Source organism: Mastigoproctus giganteus, unplaced genomic scaffold, assembly GCF_048544385.1.
Source record: "Mastigoproctus giganteus isolate SK-2022 unplaced genomic scaffold, ASM4854438v1 scaffold_16, whole genome shotgun sequence".
In the NCBI taxonomy this organism is placed as follows: Eukaryota; Metazoa; Arthropoda; class Arachnida; order Uropygi; family Thelyphonidae; genus Mastigoproctus; species Mastigoproctus giganteus.
The window spans coordinates 3,124,964-3,144,672 of record NW_028328293.1 but is presented as its reverse complement, the minus strand read 5'-3'; the positions used below and the strand labels follow the sequence as shown (position 1 = coordinate 3,144,672).

General features: G+C 38.2%; 1 protein-coding gene across 2 annotated transcripts in view; it reads left to right on the top strand.

The window, feature by feature from the left end:
- LOC150074894 (vacuolar protein sorting-associated protein 11 homolog) overlaps positions 1-19,709 on the top strand; it is a 612,407-nt gene that overhangs the window by 177,136 nt on the left and 415,562 nt on the right. For both annotated transcript variants that reach the window (XM_090389417.1, XM_090389418.1), the window contains exon 11: positions 18,364-18,443. In XM_090389417.1, coding sequence (XP_090245543.1) covers positions 18,364-18,443 — 80 coding nt within the window. The remainder of the gene's footprint in view (positions 1-18,363; positions 18,444-19,709) is intronic.

Below are 19,709 nucleotides of genomic sequence, written 5' to 3'. Positions count from 1 at the left end.
ATGATTGTGATAGCATTGTTAAGGAATAGGGACTCTGAAGGAGAATATGGATTTTGTTGGCAAATTTAGGAGTTGTTTAAGATGAATGTTGAAGTTGCTAACACAGCAACACCAGATGAACTGCTGAGCAGCAAGCAAAACAAAGTTTTTGTTACCAGTAATGAAAGTGAAAAAATATTCACTGTGCCCTTTAAAAAAGATGCCCAAAATGCATTGAACATAATAGAGAATATGTTAGTCTGCAGTAAAATTGATAGAGAAATAACTGTTTCTTTATCAATATTTCTTTATATCCTTTTTTATTGTTTGACAATTCTATGCTGCTGTTAAGAATGCATATGAGAGAGAAACTGTGCAAACTAAATAAAATTTTTTCATTATTTAAATTAAATTAATTTAATTCTTCTGTATATACTATATACAGGCCGCCGTAGCCTAGTTGTCAGGCGTTCGGGTGCATAAGTACACGTGCCTTGAGTGACTGGGGTTCAAGCCTGTGACTGCTGAATACGGTGCTGTTTCTTGCATTCTGTCTATCTTGTGAACCCCATCTGACCGTTTGGTCGTCCCGGAGTATAAACAGAAATTTTATTTATTTATTTATATATACAGAAAAATTAAATTAAATATATACAGTAAACCCTTGATTTAACGGACTAATAGGGGAGAAGGGGTATCCGTTAATGCTGAAAGTCTGTTAAATTGAATGTAACCTGGGAGGGCATTTTTTATTGTTCTTAATTTAAAAAAAAAAAAAAAAAGCTTTAATACAATATACAGTACTGTACAATACGAAATTAAATTATAATAAAGAATATGTAATATTTACTCACCTTTTTGACAGTGTAGTTGAAGAGTATTTTGCTGTGACCATAGTGGCAGTAGTGCAGTAGTCGTTATTCAGTATCTGAAGGTAGAGGTGAAGAGGAATCCTCAGCTTCAGATTCTTCTGAAATGTTCACAAATGGAGGCACTGGTGTCATCTGTTTGCTTGTAGACGGTTGAGATGTACAAACAGTTGGAGGTGAAATAGGAGTGGGAGTCGGTGAAGTTCGCTTAAAGAAAGCGTCCAGCTTCAGTTGTTTGCCACTCTGACCTTGTTTCTTAATAATGATCGCCCTGAACTGCTGAAAACATTCAGTAAGGGACAATTTCAGGGTCAGAAGATGTCCCCATGTAGTGGATGGCGATGTCCATGAGATTGCTCATTTCAGACAGTGTAGGCTGTGCTGGTATAATTTGCTCTTCCTCAATGTCTTCTTCTCCTGCCTTGCCATATTGAACCTCGTCCACAATTTCTTCTTCAGTGAGGACTTGGTAGCCAGGATCACCTTCATTATTTTCAAGCCATTTCAGAACATCATCTTCGGTTATTTCCCGGTTGCCAGCATTTACAAGGGTGCACCAAAAGTCATTTCCCTCAAATACTTCAAAATCAAAATCTGGTTCAATATTGTACAATAACTTCTTCCAACCATTTGCCAAAGTTGTAGTCTTCATCTCCTTCCAAGCAGCTGTAAAGTTAAAGAGTGCAGCCTTAATGTTGTAAGCTCGTAGATTCTGAAGTGTCCTGGCTCCTCTTGTGTCTTCTTCTGCATCTTCTTCATCCTCCAATGCAATCATTACTTCTTCCAAAAAGTTCTTATACAGTTTCTTGCAGGCTGCAATTATTCCTTGGTCCATTGGCTGAATAACTGAAGTTGTGTTAGGAAGTAAAAAAAAGACATTTAATTCTGCCATCTGTCAAGAAGCAACAGTGCCTTTACATTATTGGGGGAAATTTTCAGAACATCTGTCTGGAAGTGCCTCACATCAAGGAAAAAGTGGTTGAAGAACCAGTTGTAAAAAAATCTCTGAAGTAAATCACACATTCTTTGAGCTGGTGTAAATAACAGGCAATTGATTCATAATGTCTTTAAGAGTGTGTGGTTTCTTTGATTTCCTTACCACCGTGGGCTTCAGGTGATGCAAGCCATCAGCATTTGCACAAAGTAAGGCAGAAATTCGCTCCTTACTTAACTTGCGACCAGGAGTGCTGTGCTCATGTTTGTAAGTTAGCATATTTTCAGGAACAGCATGATAGAACAGGCCAGTTTCATGCATTGTAAACCTGTGATAAAATAGGGATCTCAGATTTAACAAGTTCAGTTATGAATTTTCTAAATGGCTCAACTTGTGAAGTGTCTGCACATAAAGATTCACCACAGGTTTCCTTGTTCACAATGCCATGCCTTTTCTAAAATGCCACACCCACCCATCACTTGCCTTAACATTAAGTTCCATGTGTTTTCCAAGAGTTTCACATGCAGATTTCAACTCAAAACTTTGTACATTAACACCACTATATATCTGTTGAACATGCGACTTATACACAGCTGCTTCTAAGTTTTATCTTGTGCAACTTTCATATGTTTTCTACTCCCTGCTGTTGAACCACATTTAGAGCTGTCAACACTGTATTTTAAAGAAAAATGTTGCAATTTGGCCTTTGATTTACGGATATCAGAAACAGTTTGTTTTTTTACGCCGTAAATTATACAAACATGTGCTACTGAGATGCCTTGTTCTAATTTCTCAATTAGCTCTAATTTCTGTGCCACATTTAACTTATGGCACGTTTTGGCCTATGCTGCTCTTGTGCCCTTAAACCCAATACCAGTACATTTAAGTTCACATGCTTTCTTTTAACTCCTCTATCACTTGATGACATCCATTTTAAATTGTAAGGATTGCAAAATTATTTAATAAATAAAGTCACAATTTAGAAATCACAGAAACACTCTGTATACAACCTGACAGCACAATAGCTTGAGGCAGAATGAGACTGAAACAAAGCGAGTTGGTAGACCTGCAGTTTAGTGTCCCGAGTCACTTTCAGCTCGCAAGTCACTGCTTTCACTTATCTGTTATCTGGGAAAACAGCTATTTGAACATGTTTTCAGAAAGAATAAAAAAAAAATTCTTGAATTTGATTATAAAAATAAAAATAGGTAATTATCAAAACAATGATGGAAATAGGTAATTATTATTAATTTTTAATTAATAGTAACACTGAAGTTTTGTATAACCTAAAAAAAATAATATGGTTGAGATTAATATGTACATTATGGTATTATTATTAGTCTGGTCCGTGAAATCCGTTATATCGGGGTCAATTAAATTGAGTGTTTACTGTACTATATTTTCATTTCAGTTGTTTCTTTTCTCTTGGTTTATCTTCTAATAAATAAAAATAAAAGAAAATACATAATGTTCTTATTATTGTTAGACAAGGCTTTTATAATTGTTTTTATTTATTTTTACTGTTTTATTTTGTTTTATTATTTTTACTATTTTTGTTATTATTTTTTATTATTGTTAGTTTTATGAGGTGTGGCAATGAAGTTCCCAGACTGGTGCTGTTGCAGTCATGTTCATTAAGTTTAAAAATAAATAAAAGTGTGACATCACTTTTATTTATTTTTAACATTTATTTATTTTTGTTAAAAATAAATAAAAGTGTGACATCACTTTTATTTATTTTTAACATCACAACAGAAGTGTGATGTTGTAGTCCAAACTTCTCCAACAGATGGTGGTACAGAGATTGTCCAGTAGGCTGACAGGTTGCAAGTAATAACCAGTCCTGTTAGTAGTATTCTGTCTCACAATTCTGCAATGGAGCAACAAATGAATATCAAATTTTGCTTTAAACTGAGAAAATCTGCACCAGAAACACAAGCAATGTTAAAAACTGTGGTGATGAAATGTTCTCAAGTTGTGCCAGTGTGCTTGAATGGTAAAAGCTATTCAGAGACTGACGTCAGAATGTTTGCAATGACCCAAGAAGTGCGCATCCTTCAACCTCTTGAAATGAGAACAGAGTTGAACAAGTTCAGGAAATTGTGGCAAGATATTGTCGTTTGACCCTCAGAATGATGGCTGATGAGTTGGATATGAATAAGGAGACAATTCATCAAATTCTGCATAAAGATTTAGGAAAATGGTACAAAAGTGGTACAAATTCCGCAAAATTTGTACCACAACCTCATGGATGAGCAGAAGCAATGAAGTGTCATCACGTGAAGACTTCCAGACTGGTCAAGACAATCCTAAAATTTTCTCGACTGTCTTGCCACTAGAGACTGAGTGTTGGGTGTTTCAGTATAATTCAGAGACGAAGTGTCAGAGCATGCAGTGGACTTAAAAATCATCACCAAGGCCCAAAAAGTTTCATTTACAGAAGTCCAGGATGAAGATGATTCTGATCATGTTTTTTGAAAAACAGGTTGTGATTCACAAGGAATTTGTACCTGAAGGGGAGTAATTCAGCACTGCACTTTACATACAGGTGCTTCAAAAACTATCGAAGTCCATTACCGGTGGCTGCAATTTTGAGAGAAAAGTAGCTGGTTCTTGTTGCATTACAATGCCCCTCCCATTCTGCACTTGTGAAGACATTCCTGAAAAAAACATGGCATAGTACAGATCAACCATCCACCCTGCTCTTCTGATCTTGCACCAGCGGACTACTTGCTCATACCTAAAGTGAAAACTACCATCATAAGAAAGAGATTTCAGGATGTTGAGGACATAAAGAAAAATGTAACCACCCAACTGAATGACTGAACTCTTTGGACACAATTGCTGACTCTTTTCAGAAACTTTTAGAAGGGTGTATTATAGATATAAGTTTATATATAAACTTATATATAAGTTTATATATTATATATAAACTTTTAGATATAAGTGCATTCGGTCAGGTGGTTTACTTTGAATAAAACTATTTTTGGACTTCTTCATTTTGTCGTCTTTTTATTGCACTAGTCTGGGAATTTTATTGCCACACCTCGTATAAGCCAAAAAAAAAAAATTTTTGACACTTGACAGATCTCTTTACTTTTACAATTTGTTATTACAAACTATGGAAATTTAGGTCCCTTGAACTTTGTATTAACGAGATTCTACTGTATAATGCCAAAGATAATATGGTGATAAATCTTCTGACAGTTCAATTTTAGAAAAGAAAAATTGTTTTGTTTGTAAATTAAATGAGGATAAATTTTTATCCTCATTTAAACTAAACCCCTATTCCAACTGTAATAGATTATAAAGACTTTGACCTTCTGTTTGATGACCAATTTTTTCCTTCTTATTTTCCTATTATTCACGAACTCTGTACATAGAAAAATTTAGATACTAAGACAAAATTATTATTATTTTTTTTATGAAAACCCCAAACATGGGAGGTATTAGAACCTATAGTACTTAGTATCATGCTTGGGGTAGAGTTTGAGAAGATGAAAGAAGATATTTGTTGACATTAGACTTGAACTTCTGTAGACTGTAATTTTCAGGAAATACGTATGAAGGAAGATTGTTCCAGAAAATGGCAGTTGAATGAATAAACAAGGAAGATGAAAAGTTGGTTCTGTGAGTTTGAAGTTGGACAGTAAATAGATGTTGGCTGGTTGTGGCATGTGTTCGGACTGTTTTGAAAGAAAGAGCTGGAATTATAGAAGCCAATTCAGAAGAACAGTGCCCATGGAATTATCTGTAGAAAATGCATGCAGCAAAAACAGTACGTCTATGAGACAGCGAGTGGAGAGACTATGTAAGAGATGAGTCATTAATTAACCTAACTGTCCTCTTCTGAATGGAATCTAGAAGCCTGAGAGAGGTTTTGGGGGCACCACCTCAGATGTGGGAACAATATTCCATGGTATGGCGGATTTGCAATTTGTACAGATTGAACAGCTGTTTGGAAGAAAAGTAACGCCGAGAACGAAAGAGAAAACCAAGTTTTTTAGCAGAGGAAGCAATGTTTGTAATGTGCTTGTGCCGAGAGAGATTAGAAGTCAGGGTAATCCCCAAAAGAGATATATCATTTTGCCTAGAAATCGGAGTGTCACCAAAGATAAGCATAGGAGCAGAAGAATCCTTTTTGTGAGATATAAGACAAGACCGAGTTTTAGAAGGATTGAAATCAACTAAGTTGTCTTGCCCCACTGGAGAATTACCTGGAGATTGGCATTTAAGGAATTGGAAGCGGATATTCAAGAAGTTGAAGCTGATTGAGCAGTACAAATTTTCTCAAAATGGAAAGTGGAATGCAATGTGCTGTCATCAGCAAAACTATGGATAGGATTTCCAGTCAATGGAAGAAGGTCATTAATATACAAGAGGGAAAGAACTGAACCTTGGGGGACACCAGCATTAGTGGATAAGTTAGAAGACAGAGAGCCATCTACTACCACCCTCAGTGAGTGATCAGAGAGAAACTGGATAACCTTCTTCCTTCACGGATTAGATGATTTGCCCGGTTCTGACTGGATAACCAATTACAAAGAACAGTTGGCACACCATAAGATGGAAGCTTGTTTAGAAGACCTTTATGCCAAACACGGTCAAAAACCTTTGAAATGTCAAGAGCAACTGCTTGTGTTTCACTGAACTTTTCCATTGAATTAGTCCATAAATGGGTAACATAAGCCAGAATATCACCAGTGGATTGACACTGATGGAATCCATACTGGCGATTGTTGATCAGATGGAAGGTTTCTAGATAGTTTGAGTTGGCTGTTAATTGATTTCTCCATTACTTTAGAAAGAGTAGAAGTAATTGCAATGGAACGATAATTGGACGGGAGGGATTTGTCACCCTTTTTGGAACTGGCTGGATATGATGAAATTTTCCAAGCAGAAGGAAAAACAACTTTGGAATAAGAAAGTGAAAAAAGGTGGCAAAGAACAGGGGTAAGTTCAGGAGCACAGGTTTTGAGAACAAGTGGAGAAATACCATCAGGACCTGGAGCTTTCTTTGCATCAGGATTCGTCAAAATCCTTCTGACATCCTTTTGATGGAAGACCACAGGAGGCATTGAATGGAGTGTGTTGGGAATGGGGGGGGGGGGTGTTTTACCAAGATCATTAATACATGAGTTGGAAGAAAAATGGGATGCTAGCAGGTCAGCTTTATCCTTGGCTGATGTGACAACAGAACCATCTATTTTTGACAGAGTTGGGAGCAGAGATGGGCAAAAGTTGCGGCCAATAACTTTGGCAAGAGACCAGAATGCTCGGCTACCATTAGGGCAAGAAGCAAGTTTTCTACTCTTAGTCTGTTCGAAATCTAGTTTGGACTGATTGATAACTGCTTTACAATTGTTGCGAGCTTTGGTGTTGGCAGAAAATGAAACTGAAGAATTAAAAAAAAGCCAATTATGATATGCAACTTTTTTCTCTTGAACAGCCTTAGCACATTTATTGGAAAATTAAGGTTTAGATGAAGGACGAGATTTTAAAGTGGAGTGTGGAATAAAGGATTACATTCCTACAAGAATAATTTCACTGACACGATCTGAGCAAACGTTGACATCAGAAGTTTTGAAACAGTAATCTGACCAAGGAAAAGAAGAAAAGAAATCTCGCAGGTCATCCCATTTTGCATTCTTGTAATGCCAAACAATACAAGGTTGGGAATAGCTATGAGATAAAGGCTCCATTGGAGAAGAGACAATCACCAAGTTGTGATCTGAGGACCACTCACTGCGACAGTGTGCTTAGAAGGGTTGTTTGTGAGAAAAAGATCAAGCGTGTTGGCTGTATGGTTAGGATTGTCCAGTATCCTTGTAGGTAAATGGACAATCTGTGCAAGGTCATTAGTAATTGCAAAAGCCTGAGAACACGGAAGCCAGCTGGTGTTGTGAACATTAAAATCACCAAGGAAAATTACCTCACTGTTAGGAAAATTGGACTGGAGAAAGTCAAGTTGCAAAGAAAGGAAGTCAAAGAGCTCCAAGTGATAAGTGGAGTTGGGAGAACGGTAGAGACAACAGATGAATTTGACACAATGAGGTAGAGAGATTTTAAGCCAGAGAAGATCGAAAAGAGGAGATTCCAAATTACCAAGTCTCTGACAGGGAATATCGGAATGGACATATGCACAAGTACCACCTTTGAGGCGAAAGGAATCATACAGCGAATAATTTGGGTAACTGAGATGAGCAGTAGTTGAATCAACCGATAACTGAGATTCTGTCAGAAAAAGTACATGGGGTTTGGCAGACTGCAAGTGGAAATGGACGTCGTTGAGATTAGAATTGAGACCACGTATATTTGTGAAATGAACTAGGAAGTGTTTGGGAGGTTTAGATCTTTTCGCAGATAAGCTTACTCTATTAGTTTGACAATTCTTGGTGTATTCAATGGTAAGAAAAAGTGGGTGGGACATGCTGTATGAAATTTTTGGATATGGCGTACACATGGTAAGAAATACCCAGATCCTTGACATAACGTGACCTCGACAGTGCCCCCCCACATACACACTACTCGGACTCCCTCCAGTCACTATCTGGCAGAGTAGAGGTAGCAATATTATACACTAGCTGATCCGGAAGCCTCCTAAAGAGTTACCAATAGGTTCAGTCCGGTGTACTAACTAGCGACCGATCTGCGAACACTGTTTTAGAGCTGTAACATCGAAATGTAAGGAATATTGGATTTCGCCACGATGTTCATCATAACCTCAAAAGTCAGCAGTCATACTGCATGATGTTTTAAATGAATCATGAGCAAAAATCTAAACAAAATAGATTAACAGCAGCTGCAAGCTGTGTCGTAAATGATTTCTGCTTTGCTTCTATTGGGACACACAACAAGGTATATCAGAGATTCCTAGGCCTAATCAGGTTCATCATGTGACAAGCAAATATGTTGGCTGTGTTAGCATGACTAAAAGCAAAAAACAGTGTGTATACACTAATTCTAGGAGAATAGTAAAAAAATTGGATGAATTTGAAGTACTGGGTAAGTAAGCCAGTGTAGACATTCTAGGGATATCAGAAACATGCTGTCATTCAGACATAAGTGATGTGGAATTTGAATATGGTAAGTGCAATGTGTACAGGAAAAATGGAAGGGTGGGGAAGGGAAATGCTCTTGGTCAAGGAGCATATATGACAATGAGGCAGAATCTAGGACAGTGCACCCAGATAATGTGGATGACCAATGCAACGTTGAGTCAGTTTACTGTGACCTAAGCATTGGGAAAACTAAAATGAGAATAGGATTCTGCAATAATAGCAGGATGACTGTGATGATTATAATGAACAAATACACATTCAAGTAAAGTGGGCCAGTTGATCAGACTGTTTTATTATGGGAGACTTCTAGTTTCTAGATATCGATTGAAACTTGTGGTTTAGTCACTTACACAATAGGTGTAATTTTCCGGGTTTATTGATTTGATTATCAGCACTGACTCATCACGCGTTTAAAATAGCCAGATAAAAGAACTACTAGGTGATAGTGATCATAATATATTGATGTGGCATATACTTAAGATATAACTACTGTTAAGGTAAGGGGAAGGGATTTTGCTTTCATAAAGGTGACTGCAGTGGTCTTATTTTAAAATTTCTTTAATTTGGACCAACTTACCCCAGGTACTCACATCTGGTGAGTATGAGCTTGGCACACCCAGAGTCCTGAGCTGACACTCTCTCTCTCTCTCTGTAAGGTAACTCAGGAATTTTTTTGGCTGGTGCAGCCTAAGCTTCAGGCTTCCTTGCACTATATGGCTAATAATAATAATAAACTGATGATGCTAAATGCTAAGTGCTAGTTGTCTGATGGCACCAGGGGTTTCCCCCATCTCCACTAAATGCTAAATGGGAGGCATTCTGGAAAGTAGTAGTAGTAGTAATTGGAGGCATGTGATGCAAGAAAGCAAGCGTATGAGCTTATGTAGCATCAGCCAAAAAAAAAAAAAAAAAAAAAAAATTCACGCATCCATTCCCTCTAAATGTTTGTCCAGTTCCTCCTTGAATTTATTTAAGCTATCAATGTCCACAACAACAGATGGAAGTGTGTTCCAATAATCAACTGTGTGTGTGTGTGTGTGTGTTGTTTGGTTTTTAGGAGCATTAGCAACTAAGGCCATATTGCTCCAGGATATGCGGTGGTCATTCCATGACCTTTCCGCATCCTCCATATTTGGTGGTGACGGGCTCGAACCCCGGTCTAATCAAGAAGCGTGTGCTATGCACTGCTGCTCCTTCCCACCTGGCTACGGATCAACTAGCTAGCTAAAGGCAGATTTCTGCACATCTATTCTACAACTGTCTTTCTTCAATTTGAATCTATGCCCCCTCAGGTTTGTAATCTGAGCAAGAGGAAGAATCTCATCAGCATTGAGCCTGCTCAATCCGTTCAAGGCCTTATACACCTCAACCAGATCGCCTCGCAGGTGACTGGTCTCTAGAAGCTGCAATTTGCAGAACTTAAGCCTTTCTTCATAAGAGCACCCTTTGTCCCCCCCCCCCCCCATTCTTGTTGCGCTTCTCTGTACTTGTTCTAGGAACTCTACATCCTTCCTAAAATTAGGTTTCCAGACCTGTATGCAGGGCCGTCTTAACAGAATTGCAGGCTCTGGGCAAAGCAATGCACTTGGGCCCCACCCACTCATTCAAAGGAATAAAAAGGTAAACAGTCAATAAAATTAAACCTTTATTATTGCTGCTTTCAACAAAATCAATGTTTAAACATAAAAAAAACAGCATGTGAAGCGAGGATTAATCAACAGAAACTTTTGAACATTATAAGCCTTGAAAAACACAAACATTTCAACATATAAATGATAATTAATTGGTAAACTGTACAGTATGAATTAATGAATTTTTTATTATTAATCAGCATAAATGTTTATGAAATTTCTTTGTTGTGAATAGTTTTATAATTGGATTGAAGTCAATAGTCTTCAGGATATCATTTTCCATGCGCATGAGTGAAAGCCAGTTAGCATCAGCAATTTGCCTCCATTACCACACTGTTCCAATTTGTGTAGCAGTCTTCCATGTGCAACAGTATCAAAAGCCTTTCTAAGATCCAAATATATGATACTTTTTATGATGTCTGACCAATTTAATTGGTCAGACAAGACTTCTTTTTAACAAACCCATGCTGTGTCCGAGCTATAACTGAGGTCTTGTCTAGATGATCCTGCAATGCTTCTTTAACCAATGCCTCCATTAATTTCCCTGGAACAGAAGTTAAACTAACAGGTCTGTAATTACCTGTGTCTCCCTTTGATCCTCCTTTCTGGATTGGGGTCACATTTGCACATTTCCAGTCCATGGGTACCTCCCCTGAGTCCAAGGAAGCTCTCATAATTATGGCTAAGGGTTTGCTTACTTCTTTTGCTGCCTCCTTTAATATAACTGGATAGATTTCATCCACCCTAGGTGCCTTTCTTATGTTTATCTGCAACAATTTCTCCTCCACTTTACTCTCAGTTATTACAAGATTATCTAGCTTACTGCCAGAGTTGAATACACCTCTGGCATTCCCCTTGCTGAATAACTCCTCATGTGTGAATGTCGATGCAAAATATTAATTTAATTTGTTAGCTACCTGAACAATATCATCAACAGTTGAACCATCGATATCAAGTGGACCAATCTGATTCATCCCCTTCTTTCTAGAGTTTACACAAGTAAAGAACTCTTTGCTGTTTTTCTTTGTATCCTTTGTCAAAGATTTCTCGTAATCTGCCTTTTTCTGCCTAATCTCCTTTGTGACTTGGTTACAGACCAGCTTATATCTATCATAGGCTTCTGTGTCACCTGTTAATGTATATGTATCCCATGCATTTTTCTTCTCTGCCACATGTCTAATTATTTCATCTGACATCCATTTAGGCCTAAGTCTTGAACAATATTTCTAAGTTGGTATTAAAAGCTTAGTAGCTTCCAAGATTAATTATTTGAATGCTTCCCATTTTGAATTTTCTGTTGGTAAGATCATCAGTTCGTCCCACCGTATAGAATTTAAATACTGTCTCAGACCACCGTTGTCACCTTTACGAAAGCAAAAATCCTTCCCTTTACTCCTGATGGTAGTTACCTCTTTGAGTAAATTCCACTTCAGCACACTGTGATCACTGCCACCTAGTGCTTCCTTAATCTGCACATTCTTAATGCATGAAGAATCACTACTGATAATCAGATCAAGAGTATTACTCCCTCTAGTTGCTTCCCGCGTATCCTGCTGTAGAAAACAATCATTAGTATTCTTAATGTTCCATAATCTGGAATCTGTGATGTGAATCATAGACTCGGGACACTCCTTTGTTGTTACAGATTCATGTATTTCTTCTTGTGGAACATTAGCATCAGGAGCAGATAATGGTGTGTCAAGAGCTGGATGATCGGATGCATGAGTGGATGTAGATGGCAATGCTCTATTTAGAGGAGCAGTACTAGTAGCTGCCATTGCACCTGGGCTAAACCAAGATGTTAACTTTGGAAGTTTGCTCATTTTCTGCTTCTCTTCTTCAGCTCGTTTCCTCTTCTGTGCTCCACTCATGAATTTTTAAAATTTTTTTACAGACTGTATTGCTGTTTGGAAGTTAAAACATTAACAATTTATAATAAAATAATGATGGTATATCTCGAAGGCTCTTTTCCATAACTTAACTTTTTTCTAGCCCCTTTTTTTTTCAGTTATTTTATGAGTAAATTCAAACTGATAATCAACATCAATCAGTTGGTGATAAATTCACCATGGGCCCATAGAATCATGGGGCCCTGTGTGCCCATGCATTAAGACGGTTCTTCTTGCACACAGTACTCAAGGTGTGGCTTGACCATTGCCTTATACAAAGGGATAATCACCTCCTTATCTGTACTTGCAAAATTCCTGTATATCATTGGCAAACCCTATGACCCACTCTGGCAGCATGTCTGAACTGTTCAGAAAACTTCATATCTGACTGCACAATTACCTCTAGGTCTCTTTCATTCTCCACTACTCTGAGTGTAACATCACCCAGTTGGTACATTTCTCTGAGGTTACTGCTACCTATATGCATTACTTTGCACTTGTAAATGTTAAACTTCAGTTGCCACTTCTCAGCCCATTTGCCCAACTTTTCCAGATCCGGTTGCAGCAGCATACTGTTATTACCAACCCTGCCAACCTTTGTGTCATCTACAAAAGCTTGATATACCTTCATCAATGTCATTGATAAATATACAAAACGACAATGGGTCCAATACCGAACCCTGAGAGACACCACTAATAATACTAGTCCACATTGAGCAGTATCCATTGATTACCAATCCGTCTTCTCACATTCAACCATCCTTTTATCCATTGTAGCAGCTAGCCCTTAATGCCATACTGCTCCAATTTGTACAGTAGCCTTCCATGTGCAACAGTATCCAAAGCTTTCCTGAAATCCAAGTATATGATATCAAAATTATTTTTTGCCTACAGTTCCTTTGTGGCCACTTCATAGTATTCAATCAAATTGGTCAGACAAGACTTCCCCTTAACAAACCCATGCTGTATTTGAATTATTACTGCTGTCTTGATTAGATAATCCTGCAATGCTTCTTTAACCCTTGACTCCATTATGTTCCCTGAAACAGTAGTAAAACTAACAGGTCTGTAATTACTCGTGTCACCCTTTGATCCCCCTTTGTGAGTTGGAGATACATTTGCACATCTCCAGTCAGTGAGGAATTTCCCTGACTCCAAGGAAGCTCTCATAATTATGGTTAAGGGTTTGCTTACTTCCTTTGCCACCTCCTTTAATATAACTTGATAGATCCCACTACCCCAGGTGCCTTTCTTATGTTTAATTCAACAAGTTCTCCTCCGCTTTGCTCTCGGTTATTACAGTCATTTAATTCCCTCTTAGAGTTTGATAAACACCTTCCCTCCTCCTTGAATAACTCCTCATGCAAAATACTTATTTAGTTTGGCAGCTATCTGAGAATGATCATCTGCAGTCAAACCATTGATATCAAGTGGACCAATCTGGTTCATCCCCTTCCTTCTAGAGTTTATATAAGTAAACAAGTCTTTGCCAAAGATTCATCTTTGCTTGCCTAACCTCCTTTGTGACTTGATTACAGACTAGCTTGTATCTAACATAGGCTTCTGTGTTGCCTGACAAATTATGTGCATCCCATGCATTTTTCTTCTCTGCCACGAGTCTCATTAGTCCATCTGACATCGATTTTGGGCCTAAACCCAGAACAGTATTTCTTAGTTAGAACAAAAAGCTTAGTGGCTTCCAAAATTTCTTCCTTGAATGCATCCCATTTAGAATTTGCTGTTGGTAGCATCATCAGTTGTTCTCACTGTATAGAATTAAAAACTGTCTCAGACCCCTGTAGCCACCTTTACGAAAGCAAAAGCCCTTTCCTTTAGCCTTGATGGTAGTTACATCTTTATGTAATTCCCACATCAGTACACTTTGATCACTGCCACCTACTAGTTCCTTTATCTGTAAATTCTTAATGCATGAATAACCACTGCTGATAATCAGACCAAGAGTGTTACTCCCTTTTGATGCCTCTTTAACATGCTGCTATAGAAAACAGTCATCCAATAAATCCAGAAAAGCCTTGCTAGTGTGCGAGTGACCAACCACAAGTTCCAGTCTATATCGGGAAGTTAAAACTCCCCATTATAAGATGCTCTGATTTACTGGCTCATTCTATTTCTCTGTATTCATTTTACTCATTGGTCATTAGGCCTAGAACAAACTTCTACCCTCATTTTTGCTTTCCCAGTGCTTATGTCACACGAAACTGACTCAACATTGCACTGTCCATCTATGTCAACTGGATGCACTTCTTTAGATTTTGTGTTTCTTAACTAACAGCATAACCCCTCCTCCCTTCCTATCCTGTTTATCCTTTCTGTACACATTGTACTCCCGAAATTCCAATTCTGCACCTCTTATATCACCATGTCTCTGATATCCCGACAATATCCGCCTTGGATGTTTTAACCAGCACTTCAAATTCATAGAATTTATTTACTATACTCCTACCATTGGTGTTCTTGCTCCTGTTCTTACTTTTAGTTACTCTAACACAGCCCATGTATTTACTTGTTTCATGACTCCCAGCAGTTCCTGAAATCGCCAGCAACTTGCTTCTCTGGCTGCTGCTCATTCCAATAGAAGCAGTGCAGGAATCATTTCCTCCTCTGCCTGCGGATACTGTTAATCTACACCGATGAGCCAAAATATAATGACCACCTACCTAACATGATGTTAGTCCTCCAAGTGCTGCCAAAATAGCTAATACCCAGCGAGTTATGGACCATACAAGATTTCTAAATATGTCTTGTGGTATCTGGTACCAACACGTAACCAGCAGATCCTTCAACTCCTGTAAGGTCCGTGGTTGAAACACCGAAGATTGGAGTTGCTATTCCAACACTAACCACAGATGCTCGATGGAATTGATGTCTGGGGAATTTGGAGCCTAGGATAATGCCTGGAAGTCTTCTTCACGTTCCCCGAACCAGTCTCGAACAATCAGAGTAGTGTGGCATGGCGCATTATCTTGCTGAAAGATGGCACCACTAGAGGGGAAGACCGTCGTCATGAAAGGGTGTACTTGATCAGCAATGATGTTTAGGTAGGTGGTAGACGTCACAGTGCCCGGCACATGGATGACTGGCCCCAGGGTATCCCAGCAGAACATTTCCCAAAGCATGACACCGCCACCAGGCACCATCACTTCTCCATGTAAATGACGCACACGTACCTGGCCGTCCACATAGTGCAATAGGAAACGTGATTCATCGGACCAGACGACCTTCTTCCAATCACTCAAGGCCCAGTTTCAATGCTCGCATGCCCATTGTAGGTGCTGTTGCCAGTGGACCGTGGTTAGCATGGGCACTCGGAGTGGCCTGCAGCTATGCAGCCCCATTTTTAGCAGTGTTTGATGTACTGTGTGTTGTGACACATTACTCCCGTCACCAGCATTCCAATTACCGGCGAGTTGCACCACAGTTGCCTTTTGTTGCCACGTACCATCCGGTAGAGCCTTCGCTCACCTTGAGCATCGATGAGCCGAGACCGTCCAACACCTTGCTAGTGGTTCATGGGTTTTCCCTCCTCAGACCGCTCTCAGTAGGTACTAACTGAGGTACTAAAAAAATTTTTTTTTTTTTTTGGCTGGTGCAGCATAAGCCATAGGCTTTCTTGTACCATGCGGCCATTACTAATACTAACCATGAGCACCTCACCAGCCGTGCCATTTTGGTATGCTCTGACCCAGTCGTCTGGCCATTACAATTTAGCCTTTCTCAAACTCGCTTAAGTCAGTTGCCTTCCCATCTGAAGAACAAGATTAACACTGATTAACAGAGCTCAGTATGAGGTGTTTTTTATACCGTGTCCCGACCCGTGCACGCAACTGTAGTTCACGTGCAGTTGCTTTGGTTTGCATAACAACTCGCTGGTCATAATGTTTTGGCTCATCGGTGTATTTTAAAGAAGCCATGAGAACTCTTGTGGAATCTTCCCACTTGCTGATAGTGGCTCAAATATTAATTTTTATTGTTTTTTTGTGTAGAAAGAGTTCTACAATTTTTCGTCTACCATTGATATGATTGAGTCCCTTGCCCCTAACTAAAGAGAGAGGACGAGGAGGTTATCCAAGTTTTATTATAACAGCATATAACACTGGGATTTTTGTTCAACCCATGGGCCTATTGCTGCCCACTCCTTCACATTGTGGGGTTTGCGGCCACATAAGCAGCCTTCAGGTTTTATGCATCTCTCACCAGTTTAAAACTAGTATGTCACAAAGCAAATTTTACAGACTTTTGAAAGCATCAAATTGTTTTTAATAATATAAAATTTTTCTGTATTGTTTCTAATGTTTACTGTATCTACCTCAGAATTTATCAGTATTATTATAACTATACAAAGGGTACTAGGAAAGTTTTGCAATACAGCTTTGTTTATTTAATTTTTTCAAAGTAATTTCCTCTACATTCAATACACCTCTCCATCCTCCGAAACCAATCTTTAAACCAGTTCTGCCAAGTTTCACTAGGGAGTAAAGCACACTCGTTGTCCCAAGCCCGTAGAAGGTCCTCATCACTGGAAAACCGCCTCCCTTTTAGCTTCATTTTCACATGCGGGAACAGTGCAAAGTCGCAGGGAGCAAGGTCTGGACTGTAGGGAGGGTGCTCGAGAAGTTTCAGTCCTGTCGTGGTCAAATATTCGGTGCAGGCTTTGGCGCGGTAAGCTGGAGCATTATCATGATGGAGGTACCAGGTGTCCATTCTTGACTTTGGCCGCAGCTTCTTCATAGATCCAATGACTTTAGGCAGGCATTGTTCAGTATACCACTTAGCTGTGACTGTCTTCTGCGTGTCCAAAACGACACGTTCCACAATTCCACTCGATTTGAAAAATACAGCTATCATTTTCTTTTTTACAGATCGGGATTTTCTGACAATTACGGGTGTGTCGTCATCATCAAAGACCCAAACTTTGTTTTGAGCCTTGGTCGGCAGATCGTAATAGTACAGCCAAGTCTCGTCACCTGTCACGATGTTGTTCACATACCGAGATTGTCCCTTATCAAACTTTTTTAACATCTCCCGGCACCAAGTCACACGTCGTGTCATCTGCTCTTCAGTCAGTTGATGCGGCACCCAGAGAGAACAAAGTTTCTTCACGTGCAAATGATCTTGCAGAATCGAACGAATTGCTGGTGCATTTAGGCCCAAAGTATCCTCTATCTGTTGGTAGGTCACTCGCCTGTTTTCGTCAAGCATTTTCCTCACAGCAGTAACGTTTTCCTCCGTAACTGACGTTCGTGGCCTTCCCGGCCTCTCAGAATCCTCCAGAGTGAAATTTCCCCTTTGGAATTCTCTATACCACCTGAATATCGTTGTACGATGTGGACAATCATCATCTAGTGCAAGAGTCATTTCTTCTAAGCACTGGTCTATGGTTAAACCACGCACGAAATTATACCGCAAAACTGTCCTTATCTCATTTCGTGACCACGATGCCATCGCAAGCACTTTACACTCTCACTACTAATGAATAACTGAGCCCATCGACTTGGCGTGGCGGCTACTATGCACGTATGAACATGTCTCAACATGCAGCAACAAGCAGCTTCCTGTGATTCATTGTTGCGTCATATTGCAAAACTTTCCTAGTACCCTTTGTATAATAGCAGTGTTATTAGTATTACATAATAATTGATGATTTCTGTATTTAATTATGAAAACAGATAACCAAAATTAAATTCTGTGTTGAAAAATGTGTAATTAATGGCACGCTGTTTTGAGGTCTTGCTTGCCATGACAACCAATGCAACTTGGGATCTTCAACATTTTATCTGTTTTGGTCCCCAGCCAAAAAAAGGTTGGATTGCCCATGATATAACATAGCAGATGACATGTCAAGCATTCAGAATTTCTAGAAAAAAATTTTAAAAATATTTTTATACTTTAATAATTTTATCAACTCATATATCATTATGTAAAAAAATTAAAAAAAAAAAAAAAAAAAAATATATATATATATATATATATCAATTTCAGCTTATTCTGCTCCATTCCCAGCTGTTGAGAATGTGGTGTCTGAGTGGGGTTCTCTACTTGTGCTTTCAAAAGAAGGGAAAGTAAGATAATTTTGGATCTGTATTGAATTTTGTACATTTGGATTTAAATTAATATAACATATGAAGTGCTATCCAAAAGTTATGAGAATGGTCACATAAAATTAAAATGTGTAATTTGTCTGTGTAAATACAAATTCTATAGTAATGCAACCCTCCAGGTCATGCCAGTTGAGAATCATTGCACCATTACATTTAATCATACTGCTATAATAGCAAATAATTTTCCAGCTAGTAAGTGGTAAAAAAATTTTAATATAGTGCTAAAAAAAATTGTAATTCTAAGAAATTGTAATGTGGTGGCACATAATTTCTCACTATTTTAACTTATTGTTTATCATTTTATGTTGCATTAGTCACATGAAAAGCTTCTGATATAGGCTGGCAAAATATCTGCTAATTTGATTAAATGTGAAACTTCACTGCATAAAGCAGAACTGAATTGTATGTGATGTTGGTTGGTTGAAGAAGTATACAATAATGTATTGATTTTTATTTTTTTTTTAAATGAACCATTCAAAGAATTTGATCTTTTGCATTTTGTTTTATGCATAGTTAAAACACATCAGAGCCTTTGGAGAATGTTTTTTCAAAAGCATAATCATTTAATTGGCTTCATGAAATTGTTTCTCATTTGTGACAGTCTGTGCCTGCTGCATCATATTTTACCAGCATTTGGGAGGTGTCAGGATAGGTGTTACTTTTTTTTTTGCATTGCACTAGTTAGTTCTGATGTGCTGAAAGCTAAAGGACATCTAATATGTGTATGTGTATTATTTGATTCAGTTCCATCAACGTTTTTCTCCAAATTCTGGAGAATTCTTTTCAATTTTGGCTCATGTAAGCTCACATTATCCTGAAACTCGTTGAAAGGATATGCCCCCCTATGCTGTTTCTTAAAACTATTCTAAATATAAAAATGAGTACTGTTACTTGTAAACAAATGCAATTGATAGTAGCTAACAGCATGTCTCTTTAAAATTTTATGCAAACATGTACATATACAGTCAAACTTGGTTATGATATTGGAATATGGCAGTTTGGCTGTAACATCACACTTTTGTCAGTTAAGAAAAATCTCTATATAAATTGTGCTATTTTGCCTAGTTTACAATGTCATTTCAAAATTGCATACTTGGATAACATTGAATATTCCAGTGAACTGACTAGCAATATATATTTGGCTTATAAGCTAATCCCTGTTTTTTCATATTTCATGTTATGTAGTGGTGTATTACGGGAAAATCTCTATTAAGAACTATTTATTTA